This window comes from Taudactylus pleione, unplaced genomic scaffold (assembly GCF_031769625.1).
Source record: "Taudactylus pleione unplaced genomic scaffold, aTauple2 ptg000290l, whole genome shotgun sequence".
Classification (NCBI taxonomy): domain Eukaryota; kingdom Metazoa; phylum Chordata; class Amphibia; order Anura; family Myobatrachidae; genus Taudactylus; species Taudactylus pleione.
The window spans coordinates 875,836-893,662 of NW_028284692.1; the positions used below are offsets into that span (position 1 = coordinate 875,836).

At 42.3% G+C, this 17,827-nt stretch overlaps 1 protein-coding gene across 1 annotated transcript in view; it reads left to right on the forward strand.

The window, feature by feature from the left end:
* Positions 1 to 17,827, forward strand: part of QRICH2 (glutamine rich 2) — a 119,704-nt gene that overhangs the window by 18,705 nt on the left and 83,172 nt on the right. The window contains exons 2-4 of the mRNA XM_088482743.1: positions 3,750 to 3,854; positions 11,572 to 11,682; positions 16,016 to 16,114. Coding sequence (XP_088338869.1) covers positions 3,750 to 3,854; positions 11,572 to 11,682; positions 16,016 to 16,114 — 315 coding nt within the window. The remainder of the gene's footprint in view (positions 1 to 3,749; positions 3,855 to 11,571; positions 11,683 to 16,015; positions 16,115 to 17,827) is intronic.

Below are 17,827 nucleotides of genomic sequence, written 5' to 3' on the forward strand. Positions count from 1 at the left end.
GCTACTTCTGTAGCTGCGTTACTTACCTGCTCCCCATCGTTCCGGCTATGCATGCGTGACCTCGGGTCACACAGGTGCAAAGCCGCCGGGGAGAGGGTGAGGAGGCGGTGGAGGGATCCACTCGGATCCCTCTTCGCATCCCCAGAACTCTTTCCCATAGGAAGGAGCAGGGATCCGAGAACATGCGCTGTCTGAAGATGGCACTTGTTCTTGGAAGCAAACTCCGAAAACTTCCAGTTTTCGTGGTTTGCTGAATACCGGGGGGGGTCCGATAGGACCCCTCATGATGAATGGCCCGGTAACCTAAACATGAAGAAACTAGCATTTCCGAATGGTTACCGGGCCATTTATTGTATGATGACTAGGCCCATATAAAACAACATTAACAACTGTTTTTCTTCCAAAGCAAACTAATCATTCTAATTAGTATGTTATTCAATACTTTGTTATGTGATCTACTCCACTAAAGGAATGTTATTTCAGGTCAGGAACATTTCCAACATAGTGCTAGAAATATTGTCAGTATACGCCCCTTACTTACCCAGAAACTCTTATTCATTCTCTCAACATCTCCCGTCTCAACTATTGCAAGTTGCTCCTATTTGACACTCCCATGAACTTTTTATCCCTACTTCAAACCATCTTAAATGCTGTTGCAAGACTGATCTTCCTCTCTTGCTGCTGAAGACACACCACTGTTACGTGCACACAGCTGTTACTATATGAGCAGAGCCCAACTATCCTTGGGGATAAAGTTCCTACTGGGTGGGACAGTCAACCAAAGTTGGACTGAGTGTCCCGTAAGAATCAGGTCAAAGCATTGTCCTACTCTCTACTACCAGTTCTACCTGTTGCTGCTCTTCTTGTCTTAAGATATGTTGCTGCTTGTCTGGATTCTGGAATGGTGCACGAAAAATGGGAAGTGCATTAGGGAGTTCACACGCTCTCCAAGATTGACGGCTCTCCTTGTGCTGTTCCTCTCTTGAGTATACTCATCCCCTTCTCTATTTCTGTTTTTTGTTTCACACCCCTACCCCTCCCCTCTCAGTGATCCCACTTGTATATGTTACTATTTTCTCCTATTGCATGTTTATTCATGTTTTGTGTCAGACAACGTCACTTACCCCATTGCTGCAGTTCCATGTACAGTCATGAGTGTTATTTATACTCTGTTATTCCCTCTACTCAAAATAACTATTGAAAACCAATACAATTTATATATAAAAAAGTAAATTAACATTTAATAAATAGATCAATTTCTCCCCAACCTGTCCATAATTTAACAGTATTTGCTAGTATTATTGTTTGATAAATACACTTATTTCCCCACATAGGAAAACTTAAATAAGTAGTATTCACATTTAATTATAGTCCTCTTTCTCACCAAATTTAGACCCATGTTTAATGAATAGTTCCTAAACAACCCCAGCATTAATGGACCCCACCTATTAATAATAGGCACTATCATGACTCCCATTTTAAATTAAATTGACCCCACCTCCACCTCACCAATAATGAATATATCTCACCATTAAGTTAATGGAGAACGCATCCCCACACACATTGCATTGCATAAATAGCCCTCCCTCCTTCCCTCTTACCATCTTTTCTGCATGACCGTTAGTACAGAAAGTTAGGCAGTACGGGCCAGTACGGCATACCATTAAGAAATTAGTAGCTGGTATGCTGTACTGTCCTGCCATTTTACCGTTGCGGCACCATTATTAGGGTAAAGACTAGTTCCACTTCAGTTATTGTATGTGGGAGTGATGTACACTGAGGGTGGAAGTGTAGTTTCCTGCCCACACAGTGCACCAAAATAAGAAAGTTAACCCCACCGGGCACGGTGGCTCGCTACGCTCGCCACAAGGTTATATTCCCCCTCTATGCCCACTTGGATTGTAGGGAATGATGTTTGACACTGCTGATGATGTCATGATCAATCTACGGAAGGGGATCTAGCTGTTACCCCATTATTAGCTGCATACTGCGCCGGTGGCGTGACAGCTCCTCCTACGGCTGCCTGGAGCACGACACTGACATCATGACGGTGCATCATACTCCCTGCCCTGGCTGCATGTCCCCAGAGTGCCGAGCAAAGGGGACAAGTCACATGGACATGCCCCTGTGATGTGTGGTCATGCCCCTCATGTCTTGTGGTCATGTCAATTTTTGTGGTGTGCACATAGAGCACCTATAAAAAATTCTACTTGCATCACTGATGACTTCTCATCTTCTGTAAGTACCTAAACTATGTTAGATTGAGATTAAATAAAATAGATGGAATTACACCAAAGTACCACTATATTGCTTTCTCTCTCCACTATGGGCTCATATGAGACTATTTAAGGTTTCCAACTGTAACAAGACCCACAATCATACTTGCCTACTTTTGAATAATCATTTAAGGGAGAATGTGAAAGTAACACCTATGAGCGCGGCGGTAAAGTGGACGTGTACTGCTACTCGTGAAAGGCGTGTCATAATACTGACTTACATCCAAATGTAAATGAGCCCCAAAGCAGTTAGTAAGATATGTGTTGATGGAATCACACTGATACTTTTCAGAAAATTTATGTAGCCATAGGGATCATTGTGCCTTATAACAAATGCAGGGAAACAATACTATTGATCCCATTTGAATGTATATATTTATGGGGTTTTTTATATAACAGCTTCATAATGGGGGTAAAGTGCAATCAGGGAGATTGATAAACTTTTTAGGGAGTCAGGGAGATTGCTACTATTTCAGGGAGTCTCCCTGACAATCAGGGAGTGTTGGCAAGTATTCCCACAATTCATCCTATGGAACCTCATTTGATTCTTGATGTATACCAGCGCTGCATAATTTACTATTGCTGTGATAATCAATGATAATAAATTGTCATTATACAGTCTAAAACCCGATATAATGGGCCCCATAGTGAGATCATGGTACTCTAATATGAAAGAAACTTGTGTAATATTTTCCACACATTGACAAAATATTAGATATATGATACATCATGTAGTGCACGTTTCCCTTTGTGCAGCTTTACAATAGGAAATCAAGATGTTATTCCCTCTACTAATAAAGAAGCAAGTGGCACATAGTAGCCTTGATCACATGACTGGAGAGAGGCCTGGATGTTAGGCCTGAGATGCTGGCACAAGTATGTAATCCATGGTGCAATAAAACCGGTTTGAAGCTCACATGCTAATTAAAGTTATTTTTCACCTTGAAATTATTTGCTATTGGCTTTTATGTGCCATTGTGCAACTTCCCCTGGAAACATTGCATTATCTTACTTTTTCTTTGTTTTTGTTTAGGCTGTAGGTAGGTTGTTTATCTTGTTACCTTACCGTTCTATAGAAAACAAAACTCCTAGGTGGATTCACCACACAAGGCATAACTGAATTGTGTAATATCAAAAATAAACTTTGTCAAAGGTGATGTTAAGACTTTGGTGAAAACTTAGAAGGGAGCCGGAAAGATAAAGTAATATATTTAGTAAGTGGAAAACCACAATACATGAATGTTGTATGAAGGTGAAAACCCATTTAACACCCCACATCCTGCTGCACCCTTTATACTACAAATATTGTTTTTAGTCTACTCTGAGAGAAGGTTGATTTTATTTTGTATTCCGTCTATAGCGTAATGCAATAGTTTCTTTTCACCAATCAGAGTACCCATTCTTTTCTGATCCTTATGTTTGTGGAATCAGTGACCGTGATTTTACCTCTGTTTTTGTCTTCTCTGTTTTTAGACCATGACACTTATTCAGGAACTTGCACATGAGATCAGCTCTCTCAGAGATTCCCAGCACGAGGTGGAGGGACAGCTGCAGAGAGTGGCAGAGACGGTGGGGCTGGTGAGTGACAGACAACATGAGAGATTTAGGACCCCTTTTATCAAGGTGTATGCCAGTAACGCCCCTGATCGCTTTGTAAAACGCCATCTCTTCGGCCGGATGTATCATCCGGGACATGCAGGGACACGGCTCCGAAAGGAGACCGTCCCTGCGATGTCTCCGGAGAACGGCCAGCCACTGCAGGGGGTGATGCGAATGCACATCCACCATAGACGGGGAGGGTTTCTGGTGGATCCCTCCATCGGCTAATAGTGCACGGTGTAGCCCATAGGCTATACCGGCTAACGCCACCTTCAGATGGCGTTAGCTGCCGGGGCCAATATCTGTAATGCATCACAACTTAGTTGCCCCAGAGCCCCCACAAGTCTTAATCCGGCACTGGTGGTACTCATGGGCGTAACTACCATAGGTGCAAGAGGGGCAGCTGCTATAGGGTCTAGAGATGAGGGGAGCCCATCTTCTTTGTCAAAGGGCCTGATTCAACAAGGAACACACGGATGCAGACGCACGCAAACGGTCAATGGTTTTGCTAATGAATGCATACGCATGGCATTTGCAGCAGAATAAGCAGACGCCCAGCACTTCATAATACCACCCACTTCCCTTTATGTGCGCCCCCCTTATCTGGCAAGACAGCGGAAACATCAGTAACATCGAGATCCATCGGACCCATACGCACAATAGTGGTTGAGCTGACCCTCCCACAGACATAGCGAGACTTCCTGTGTGCAACTGGACCTCAGGTTGCGTCCGCTGCCGCAAGGGCTTAATTATGCATGCCCCTGAAACACCTTCCAAACGCGCAGGCACACCTGCGTTTGCCCGACCACTCACCCGTCACCACCCACAAACGGCACTTCCTGTCAATCACTTGTCCCTGTGTACACATACTCCATCACACTGGCTGTTCGCGCACACGCAATGTGATGCATGCGCAGAGCAAAACCATCAACCAATTGCATGCATCTGCATCCGTGCGTTCCTTGCTGAATCAGGCCCAAAGTTACATGTGTTATATACATTTTTCACTATTGGCTGGTACATAGGGGGTCTTACAAACTTTTGCTATTATGCGGCCCATACACGGTGCGATATTTTGCACGATATGGGCGATTTAGATAAATAGTAGCGTCCAATCATGTACATCGTGTGTGTTATTTGTACCATTACGATGACGATGCGTATCCCCGCCATCGTAATTCTGCATCTTAGATCTTATGGGAAAACAGTAAGATTATGACCTAAGGTGTACGATGTGACACACATCGTAGTAGTTTTGCTTGATTTACGATACGATGTACAATGTACGAGGACTTGGAAAATCCCTGGCCACGCCCCTTCTCAATTTTGTGATTTGTGAGAGACGACGCAACGGAGAAGAGCAAGCAGCATCATGTACACGTGAGCATTGCCAAGTGAGTATATATGTACTATACAGCCTCATTGTACAACCTGTAACCACTGTGCCACCAATAATTTTTCCCCTGGCACACCATTGTTTATACCACTGTGCCACCAATGTTTTTTTTACCCTGGCACATCATTGTTTATACCACTATGCCACCAATGTTTTTTTTTACCCGGGCACATCATTGTTTATACCACTGTGCCACAAATGATTTTTCCCCTGGCACACCATTGTTTATACCACTGTTCCACCAATGAGTTTTCCCCTGGCACACCATTGTTTATACCACTGTGCCACCAATGTTTTACCTTGGCACATCATTGTTTAGATATAATGGACCCTCATTGGTGCAGATTAATGTAGTCAAATAACTTTGTGTTTGATTTTTATTAAAAATATATTTAATTTAAAATGAACTCAACAGTAGCAAAATTAAACCGTGATAAATATATAAAAACAAACTGTGTAAAAGCATAACATTTTAGAATAGTCCAATAGTAAGTATATATATTAAAGCAGTTTATGTTTTTTTGTCAACAGAAATAAAAAGCGTAAGGGAACGCCAGTTCATAACAGGCTTCCTGGAGCTGTATATGGGCCTGATTCAGAGCCGCTCGTAAGCGGACGCTCGTTCGTTCCGAGCGATGTTTGCCCAACTGCGCATGCGTACGGATCGTAATACGCAATACGCATGCGCGAACCAGTCAGTGCGGCCAAAAATCGTTTGTTCGCTAAATAGCGAATGCCTGATATTTTGAGTGACAGGAGGAGGCATATGTGGTGGTAACAGGGGAAGGTGCTTGAAAACGGGGAGTGGAGATCCGAACGCAGGCGTGCTTAAAGGTCAAAACGGGCGTTTTATGGGTGTGCATAATTAATACAGGAGTGTCATTGACCACTGGGTTATTTTATAGCCAGAACTGCTCGCAAAATTGAATAGCGAGCAGTTCATACGCTGGTTGATGTACTCGATTAATCTAATAAATAGTGGACATGACGTAGGATGCGAGCGGCCAGGGGGCGTATTTTTCAAAAAAACGACCGCAAGTTTTGTTCGCTCGTTCAGACCTAGAGGCGTGAACAGACCACAAAGAGCGAACGGTTCATTTGAATAGCCACCCCTATTTTCTGGACGAGTGAGCGCTAATTGCGTCCGGCTTTGAATCAGGCCCTATGTCCCATGAGTGCCTTTGGCGCGTTAAAAAACAAAGGATTACAGCAACAAACAAAAAAAGGAAGCTGCAATCGACGACATGGTGACCTTCAGCCTCAAATACCATGAGGAGGCAACCATCCTCATGGTCGCGAGTATCAGGAGCGGGGGCAGATGACCTCTATATTAGCACCTTATGGTACTATAATCTTCTGGAGTTCCTCCATGAAGTAAAGCCCCAGCGAACCTCTAGAAGTCTATTAGTGGACATGGTCCCTCGAGGAGGAGTCTTTGGAGAACTCAGGGAGTGAGCCAAGATCCTCTCTGAATTTAGTAAGTTTATTATTGTCTTTGTAAAGGGACAGCGGATACTGTCCTCCTGCCATGGTACTGCCCCCACTCCATTAAAGTAGGCCAGGTATTGCTCCCTGACCTGCTTTGCCCGTGCACTTGGTAGTGTCTCCCTCTCTGTGGGTGTTGTGACAGTGGGCATTTGGACACCATCGTGTGGTTGCTCCTAGTCGTTGATGGTCATACCCATTGGTCCCTGTTGTATATAATTTTTTGCATGTAATAAATTGTGTAGAACACAACAGGCCATGACCACAGAGTGCTTCATTAAATGCTCATGTAGAGCAAATGCCTCGTCTGCCACAAACACATAGTTCAGGCCATGCTTCGTAAACGCTGTTGTTGGCAATTTTAAACGGTTGGTGGAGAGTCTATGATAAAATTCCGTTTGTTCAAAGGATCCACCATCAGAAGCACGGCCATTTTTCCCCACATCAACATAAATAAATTCATACTCCGCATTTACCACCGCCATCAGCACAATAGTTTGAAATCCCTTGTAATTGTAATAAAAGGAGCCGCTGTGGGCAGGTGGGGTAATGCGTATGTGTTTACCATCGATAGCTCCTCCGCAATTTGGGAAATTCCACCGGCTTTCGAAATCATCACCAATGGTCTTCCAGTCCTCCACCGATGTTGGAATCTAGAATCAAACTAAACAAAATATTTAAAAAAATACAGTATATTAAGATGAATATTTTCTATCTCTCCTCCTACACTCTGCTATGCCTGAGTTTGAGCAGAGTACAAGCCCACACTTAACCCAGCCTCCTGAAAGTGGTGCAGAAGTGCCAGAGCGAACCGCGCCGTGCTCGAAGAATGCCACATAGAAACCTGGCCACCCCTGATCCACTTTTACAGTAAGTTAAGCAAGCCCTCGCCAAACCAGCAACTCCATACTGAAAGGCTAATATACAATATTATTATGCAGGGGAAAATTAAGTAACTGGTAAACACATCAAGGGTGACTATAAAGCCTTTACTCCCCTCCGCGTCCCATGCGGCCCATGGGTATATGGCATCCCATTCAGATCCACTACCAACCTACCAGGACACTGGAAGAATGGGGCCAACCCCATCCCAACCCACACCCCCTCCCACTTACAGTACGCCAGAAGCATCCTACCCCTCCACATCCTCCTCAGAATTTCTATATCGAGCCATGTTGTCCGAGGTAGAGGAGGCTCCCCAATTTGGACATTTTTAATAGTTACTATTACAATATAGGATCAGCCAGTTATTTGTCTCCCAATACCTGCTGCATGGTATGCAGTGCGGACGATGCGGTTTGGACAGGGTGACCAAACGCATGGCGCAAAGGGTAGATTGTTGTTTGGTAGGGCCTCAATCTGCACTTGCGCCATGCGCTTCTTGCCCTCTTCAATCCGTCATCTGACACACCCTATACCATGCAGCTGGCTATTTATTGGGCAACAAAAAACTGGTTGATAGACCTGTTATTTGTGTGAAATATATGTGTGTTCCTGTAAAGGGAAAAAAGTTTGAGGAAGGATTAATTCTTCTGTATCAGCCATTTTTCTATGGTTGATATACTAATTTTGAGAATATACAAACCATGTTGGTTTTATAAAACCCTAAAAAACAGTCAGGTTGGTTACAATATTAACAACGTTAAATACAGTCATGTTGGTTGTTACATATAAATAATGTGATCAAAAATAAATAAAACAAAAATATATTTTTCACAGTCAAATAAATTGTTGTGTTTTTATTCACCTGGAAGTACTGGAACTTCAGGACTTTCACAATGGCCTCACAGGTGTCTGGGATGATGTGCCCCAATGCCTGGGGGGAAATGAAGGTCCCAAACTTCAGATCTTCCAACGACCTCCCTGTAGCCAGGTACCTCAGCATCGCATCTCCTCAGCCAGAATGGCCCTCCTAATGCTGGTGTCTACCGTGGCCTGCCTCTGGATATAGGGGGTCACCTAAAGCAACAACTCCTGGAAGGTGGCATCATCCATACGCAGGTAGTTGCGATAATCGTCTGGGTTGTTCTCCCTAATCTCCATCAGCAGGGGCATATGGGTGCGACTCTCCCTCCTCGTCAGCCACTCCTTTCAGCCTCAGATAGCCATAGGCTAACAGAAGCTTATGGCGATAGGAATCCATCAAAAAGGAAAATACACAAACGTCATCTTGCATGGACAAACATCATCATTCTTGGAGTTTGTCCAGGAATGATGATGTTTGTCCATGCAAGACGACGTTTTGCCTCTTTCTGAGTTCCGTTTTTTTGGAGGGAAAAATCCGAACTCAGCGTGCAAACTCGAACCTATCCGAGCCTGCACATCCCTAGAAAGGCAAGCCTTAAATCAAACTAGAACAAACTAGCAAAGTACAACGTTCAGCAGGGTATAAAACCAAGTCTCACTAGTCACTGAGCAGGGTGTGCACAGATCTAAAATGGATGCTGCCTTTTACACCCCCTAGCTAAGCCCTCCCCTATTCAGATTCCAGTAGATTCATCGTGAGGTCTTTGGCAGTAAACGATGCATCGTTAACGATATGCAATCGGAGGCAACTCATCGGTATCGTATGTATGTACATACGTACACCATTTGACCAAATCGTAGAGAGAATTTCAAGGGAAGAATCTTAAGGGAAATCGTACAACACATCTTAATGTCAGAAAATCGCACAGTGTATGGGCTTTCAAATACCTAGTTATGTCCCTGATTCTGTTCGAAGCAATGAAAGAGCACACTGCCAGTTTCTGTCTTGGCAGTGTTCCTGCACATTATGTTGTTCCAAAAGGTCCACTGGAGTATGGGGTAATTAAAACATGAATAAAACACAAGATTTATTTAACTAACAGGTTTCTTTGTGGATTGCAAATTCATCTGAGTCCACTTCATTATTTTGCTTTAATCATGTAGAAACATGCTTTAAGGCAAATACATATTTGATCAATAGCCCCCCAAGGAACAAGCCAAATCACCTATTGCTCGGGTACAATACTGTACCCTGATTAAACATTTAAACCAGGCAGTGCGATGTTCAGTGGCACAAAACTGACATGTGGCCACATGTCAGGAACTACATTTATTATAATTGGTGGGATGCTTCTACAGACAGAGTAGAGAAATGCTCCAGGCATTGCACGCAGAATGGCTTCAAATCATGTATCAACAACTGTTTTTAATTTAAATGCAATGTTAATTAGTGCCGGGAATGTGTTCCCGGAGATATTCAGTTGGCCACGCTATTAACCCGCGGCTAGGGGGATATCTGTTTGCACCCTCCTGAGGTGCGAGCAGAAGTCCAACTAAACTAGTGCCACAATGCTAGTAGCGGTCTTAGCATGTGCGCTAAGAGCATCGCGGACAACACTTAAAGTGGAGAATGCGAGGAGAAATCCGACCAAAGTGCCGGATGTGCAGCTGTTTTTCTGCTTAGCGCGGCGCTAACAGCTGCGTGCCACTTGCACTTTGGTCAGAAAATGCCAGTTACCATGCCTTAACACGCTTGTTAAAACGCGAGACCACACAGTGCACTGAATTGAATAGATTTGGGAGCGCCCTCCTGGCACTATTCAATTCGCGTTGAATCGAATCGCCCCAATGAGGACAATTGAATAGCGCCGGGCACTCATTCCTGGTGATGTTCAACGCTGCATTTAATTGAATTGCCACCAATATATTTCAGGGGACAAGGGAAGTCCTAAATTTGATACTGTTGAAAAATAATATTGGGGCAGAATGAAATGCAAGTCAGTTTTGCAGAAGGATCTTGTGTGTTTTCGCACTGTGCATGCTCAGGAGCATTCCCAACTACAGGCTACGCAGCTCTTTTCTGTTTGCTGCGGTAAATATATGTGGGTGATAATGAGGCACATAGGCTAAGCTCAGTGAGGGTGTGTCAGCAGAAGAGCAGGGTATGTAGAGTTGTGCATTACGGCAAATATGCATGTTTTAAGATGTATCGTTTGCACTTAGTATATGGCTGGTGTAGGCGTACACTTATGATGACGGGTATCATGCCAAGCTCACAAATAGTGCTGGTCCTGGCGTATCACTCTGCATACAGGAGAATATACGCCTTTGGTTCCATGCATTCAATGTGGGAGGGACTACAGCTAACTTGCGTCTAACTCTGTATCTGCTCCATCAGTTTTGTCAGTTTTCAGCATATATGTAACCATAGATAAGGCCATATTTTACAGGTGTCTTTATACTGTATACTCTATAATCAAACCACTCATCTATTAGAAGTGTGTTATGATGATGTGCTGTGGTAATGTTATAATAAGTAAGTGTAACCTCTCATGTTTAATTAGTGTTTAATAGACTATTCCATACCCAACACCTGCAAACCAACAACAGTGTTGATGGAAATTATTCAGAGCCGTAGCTAGACTTTTTGGTACCCTGTGCCAGAAAGAGCATTGGCGCACCCCTCATTTTTCAAAGGGACATAATGCACCCAAAAAAGGGCCATGGCTTCATGGGGAAGGGAAAGGGAAGAGATAGGAGAGGCCAGGAGATGCTGGGGATGAAATAAGAGGAAGCTACAAGCAAGAATGATAATAAACAGAAATTTGACAAGCCCAAACAGTGCCCCCTAAGCTGTGGTGCCCTGTCAAATGGCACCGGCCGCACTACCCTAGCTACGGCCCTGAAATTATTCTCTAATGTTGGAAGACTTTGCTAAAAAGGAATATGAGGTTCTGAAAGTTACAAGTCTGTAGGTTGATGATCAATAACAGAAGAAAAATACTTACACCACCGGCTACACTTCAGCTGTATGATCGAAGGTGAAGTTATTCTGTTATTCATACTCAGGTGAACCTAAGGGAGCTGGAGCAGCGACTGAGCCACATGGAGGTGACAGCAGCAGGAAAGGGAGATGTGGACAACTTAGAGAAAGAGCTGGAGTCTATAAAGAAGCGGGTGGTAAGTAGACAGGCACTTTCTTCAATGGAATAAAAGAAGAATTACTGCAGCAATTTATGGGGTTTAGACTTTAAGATGTAGATGGATGTGAAGCCTGGTTGATCAAAATAAGGTATTTTCATAATGAAAACATATTCACATTTTACTGATTTAATGTCCCTCTGTTAATCCTTTCACCAACCAGACACCTTAAAGTACATCAGTACACACAATGGAGGCAACTAAACTAGTATTTGTGAGAATGCTATAAATGTATCTAACATATTAACTCCTTATATCATGCAGAATAACCCTACAATTTACCATAGTCTGAATGCAGGAGATAGCAAGGATATCTCCTACATTTATTTAAGCAATGCAGGATATCCGCTGTCCCCATTATACTCAATAGACACTGCGGACTTCACCAATTTATTAAGGTTTTCAGAGCTTGACCATAACTGCCAGGTCCTGTCCCTCCCCAGCCCCAAAGTGGATCTTGTAATGTGCTTGATACAATTAATGCGATAAATATTTGTAGATGGATATTTGTAGATTCTACAGATACATTGTATCCGTGAGTTTATACTTCACACTCTCAAGTGTGATAAGGGATACTTATTGGAGAGAGTTTACCAACAAGATAGTAACAGTTTACAAATTATAGCTTTCATTTGGAAAGAGAATAGGTGGAGGGGTGAGGAGAGTAAAGAAAAGAGTGCTCCCGCACCAAGTTATTAGATAGATAATAACAACAGAATGAGGATACTACAAATCATATTTATCAATAGTTGGGGTATTAATTCTATTGAAATATTGTTGGTGCTACCTACTGATTCGTATATACAGACCAAAATTTACAGAGAAAAAGAGAATCTGTTTTATTAGGTGCAATCAGATCCTCAAATGACATTATGTATACATTTTTTTATTGGATATACATTAAAAAAACAAGTATGCTCTTGTCTATATATAGTAACAAGAATACTAATGTCCTACTCTGTTGTACGTATATGAAAATAAATATTTTTTTGTTTTTATAAAAATTGTATGTTGTTAAATAAGGTCATCAAGCAAAATATAATATAAAAAATTCTATAGAAAAAGAGAGTGATAAAGAAAAGAAATGTTATTTGTGAATAATGAGATATTTAAAACCACGGCTGTGTGCTGTCTTTATTTATACATGTATTACAATCTTGTCACTGTGTGTGTTTCCAAGATGTGTCTATAATTTTAAACTTGATACATTTACTGCAGAGATATTTAAGAAACAAATGTGTCAGAAAATTCTATTTTTCATTTTGTCAGCCAGAAATTTATCAATCCAGATTTCTCTGTACTTATTCAATCCAGACTATATGCTCGCATATTATGCTATATATTTAACATGTATCCTAAGGCTTGTGGTGATGATTTGTTATTATATATATATGGTATAGCTATGTTGCTAGATACTTTTATTCTACAATCAATCATCAGGATAATTCATCCTTTGTAAGCATAATATATAGTCATTAACAGCAGCTCTATGTGGGGGCTGTATTCATAGGTTTACTTTTGATGTTTGTTCTATTAATTGTTCCCATTTGTTTAACACAGACAGTTGATGGTTAAATTATTTCTGGGTTACTTATGCTGGGCATACACTCTACAATTATCTGTCAGATATCTGTCCAATCTGGCTGGTTGGAATGAAAATCTGGTAATGTACGGGAGCCTATAACAATCGACCATATGATCTTAAACACTAGAAAATGGACAAAAATGATTGTTCAAATTGGTTAAACTAATTTGTTTTAACCAATTTGTCTGAATGACATCTTTTGTCTTTTCTTCAGTGTTTGTGAGCAAACGGTTGATTGTCATTTGCTCCCATACATTACCAGGTTTTCATTCCAACCAGCCAGATTGGACAGATATCTGACAGATAATTGTATAGTGTATGCCCAGTTATTTATTTAGCACACACGTGTTAAGCTATAAAGATAGCAGTTCTCCATAGCGGACACTAAAAATGTCCAATTTTATGTGTGCATACATACACTTGTCCTTCAGCCAGGGAAAGTGATCTTGATGTAGTCCCCTGTATATTAATTAGTTGGATTCACCTCGTCGTTTTAACTTAGTCTGGATTGGCTCTAAGTCAGTGGATATAAACAGTCAGGTCCATAAATATTGGGACATTGACAGAATTTTCATATTTTGTCCTCTATTCACCACCACAATGGTTTTGAAATGAAACAAACAAGATGTGATTTAACTGCAGACTTTCAGATTTAATTTGAGAGTAATTACATCCAAATCAGGTGAATGGTGTAGGAATTACAACGGTTTCTATATGTGCCTCCGACTTTTTAAGGGGCCAAAAGTAATGGGACAAACTAAACAATCCTAAATCTAACTTTCACTTTTTAATACTTTGTTGCAAATCATTTGCAGGCAATTACAGCCTGAAGTCTGGAACGCATAGACATCACCAGACGCTGGGTTTCATCCCTGGTGATGCTCTGCCAGGCCTCTACTGCAAATATCTTCAGTTCCTACTTATTCTTGGGGCATTTTCCCTTCAGTTTTGTCTTCATCAAGTGAAATGCATGCTCAATCGGATTCAGGTCAGGGGATTGACTTGGCCATTGCATAATATTCCACTTTTTAGCCTTAAAAAACTCTTTGGTTGCATTTGCAGTATGCTTCGGGTCATTGTCCATCTGCACTGTGAAGCGCCGTCCAATGAGTTTGGAAGCATTTGACTCAATATGAGCATATAATATTGCCCGAAACACTTCAGAATTCATTCTGCTGCTTTTGTCAGCAGTCACATCATCAATAAATACAAGGGAACCAGTTCCATTGGCAGCCATACATGCCCACGCCATGACACTACCACCATCATACTTCACTGATGAGGTGGTATGTTTTGGATCATGAGCAGTTCCTTTCCTTCTCTTCTCTTCCCATCACTCTGGTACAAGTTGATCTTTGTCTCATCTGTCAATAGGATGTTGTTCCAGAACTGTAATGGCTTTTTTAGATGTTGTTTGGCAAACTCTAATCTGGTCTTCCTGTTTTTGTGGCTCACCAATGGTTTGCATCTTGTGGTGAACCCTCTATATTCACTCTTGTGAAGTCTTCTCTTGATTGTTGACTTTGACACATATACATGTACCTCCTGGAGAGTGTTCTTGATTTGGCCAACTGTTGTGAAGGGGTTTTTCTTCACCAGGGAAATAATTCTTTTGTCATCCACCACAGTTGTTTTCCATGGTCTTCCGGGTCTTTTGGTGTTGCTGAGCTCTCTGGTGCGTTCTTTCTTTTTAAGAATGTTCCAAACAGTTGATTTGGCCACACCTAATGTTTTTGCTATCTCTCTGATGGGTTTGTTTTGATTTTTCAGCCTAATGATGGCTTGCTTCACTGATAGTGACAGCTCTTTGGATCTCATATTGAGAGTTGACAGCAACTGATTCCAAATGCAAATGTCCCACCTAGAATCAACTCCAGACCTTTTACCTGCTTAATTGATAATGAAATAACGAGGGAATAGCCCACACCTGTCCATGAAATAGCTTTTGAGTTGATAGTCCCATTACTTTTGGCCCCTTAAAAAGTGGGAGGCACATGTTGAAACTGTTGTAATTCCTACACCGTTCACCCGATTTGGATGTAATTACCCTCAAATTACCCTCAAATTAAATCTGAAAGTCTGCAGTTAAAGCACATCTTGTTTGTTTCATTTCAAAACCATTGTGGTGGTGAATAGAGGCCAAAATCTGAAAAATCTGTCAATGTCCCAATATTTATGGACCTGACTGTATTTCTATATAAATTGTAATATTATATTTAACTTGATGACCTTTTTTAAGGACATACAATTTTTATAAAAACAAAAAAATATTTATTTTCATACACAACAAATAGAGTAGGACATTAGTACTCTTGTTACTATAGACAAAAGGATACTTGTTTTTGAATGTATATCCAATAAAAACTGTTTTTATACATAGCGTCATTTGAGGATCTGAGCGCACCTAATAAAACTGATTCTCTTTTTCTCTATAAATGTTGGGGTGAGTAGAGTGCCAGCTAAAGGAAACATAGGGTGAAGCAAAATAGCTACGCTGCACTAACAAGTACTTGAACTCAGAGTCTGGGGGTAAGAGAGAAGATGATAGGGGTAAGAGCATAAAATGTAGGTGTACAAGATTGTAATACCTATTTACATTCCTCTTGATAAATATAGGGAGAGTAAAGTAACTGCAGTAGCATGGGACACATTTACTTATTAAATATCTTCATTTATATGTTAATAATGTAGCAAAATCTGTTCCCTCTTCTGTGTGTGTTATGGTAGAAGGACTTGGAGGAGAACTTGGCAAGGTTTCCCAGTGCAGATGAGCTGAACAATATAGTACATTTGGAAGAATTGTGTGAGGCTTTGGTGAAATGCCCAGTAAGTAGCCTGGAGGAAAATTGGCAGCTCTACCTGTAAGTACATGTAGAAGTGCAGAATGTCATGTTTGTTTACACTAACATTACCATTGCCAGATTTTATAACAAAGAATTAGTGACATTTATTGTTAACACAGTCACACTAGTTGCTGTTCACTGAAGGAGAATTGAGTAATGTATTATAGCCAATGACACGAGCAGTGCTGTAACTGCGGGTCCCAGCACACATACAGGCCACGGTTCCTTCACATGATGTCATGCGGAGGTGGCAGGACCGTAATCACTGGGAATGACAGCAATGTATAGAGCATCCTCAGGATACTCCGGGGGGCTGTAAGGACAGTGGTGTGCACATCTGAAGCATCCTAAGGATGCTCCGGGCAGCAGATATTGCTGCAGGGATTCTGACTGGAACAGCACCCTGCTAGTCAGATGCAGGGAGAGTGGGTGAGTGGCGGTGCCACCCACAAGGCTTGGTGCAGCGGCACCACACGCACACCCCTAGTTACGGCCCCGGACAGCAGTACTTATTAGGAGCTGCTACAACTCTACAGCATCACAGATTTATTGAAAAATTTGACCGAATCCCAAGGTGACAATGCAGAGCAGACGAATCAGGAGGATAATACAAAAAAAAACCCTCTGCTTGCCAGTGGCAGAACTTCTGACCGGTCGCCCGGAGCCATGGTCTTCAGATGCTGCCCCAGGCAATCCTTATAAGGTGTACAGTACAGTATATACTGAGATTAATGAATCCATAATGTATTGTGATAGGATCACTGGTAAAGTGGTCTGTGGCAGGTACATTTGTCCCAGATTCCTGTCTTATGTGTTTTAAACCCCCAGGAGAAAGTCTGCAGTGTAGCAGGCTTGAGTTTCAGCTTTTTGAAAAGCCGGTTTGGGACCTGGGGGTTGTGGGTGAGAGGAGAGGGAGGGCTCCACCCACGGCCACTCCAGGTTTTGGTTCTCGCAGCCTGGTAACAGGCTTGTTAGGGTTTCCACCTGAGAGTGGCCAATATAAGCCTAGTGTGTTTAGGGCTGAGTGTCTCACCTGGGAGAGCAGACAGGGAGTTTGCTCAGAGACACTTGAAAACCTAACTGTAAGTGCTGTGCTGTGCCTTTGTTGCTGGCGAGGGCATTAGGCCCTGCCAGGTTCTGGTAGTGAGGGAACTACCTGTGAAGTTAGTGCCCCGACAGGGCTAGGATTTATGTTTATGTTTTCTTTATGTTGTTTCTGAGATTGTACAATAAAGACTGGCGCCGACCAGCTTGTACTTGCATCCAGTATGGCGTACTGTTTCCCAGCTGCTGTGTGTGAAAGGAAAGAGTCCTCTACCCAGGAGAGGGACCCCCTTACCTAACTGTGTCACAATATGGTGGAGAATGCCACACACACTGAAGTTGCAGCGAGAGGAAAACTTTCCGTTTAAAAATTAAAGGGACAGACACCCAATTTGTGAGTGTGGAAATAACACTGTGTCCTTGGAGTCCCATAGAGGAGGCGTCAGCCAATGCTCAGAGAGGCAAGGTTCAGCTTCCAACCTACACCCCAGGACAAAATGGAGGACATTATTAAGGCCTTGCTCCAAGCTACAACAGCTCAGCAGGAATCTACCAGAGCTCAGCAGGAGACGAACAAACTTCAGCAGGAATCTACCAGGGCTCAGCAGGAATCCACCAGGGTGCAACTGTTGGCCTTGGAGACAGCCCAGAG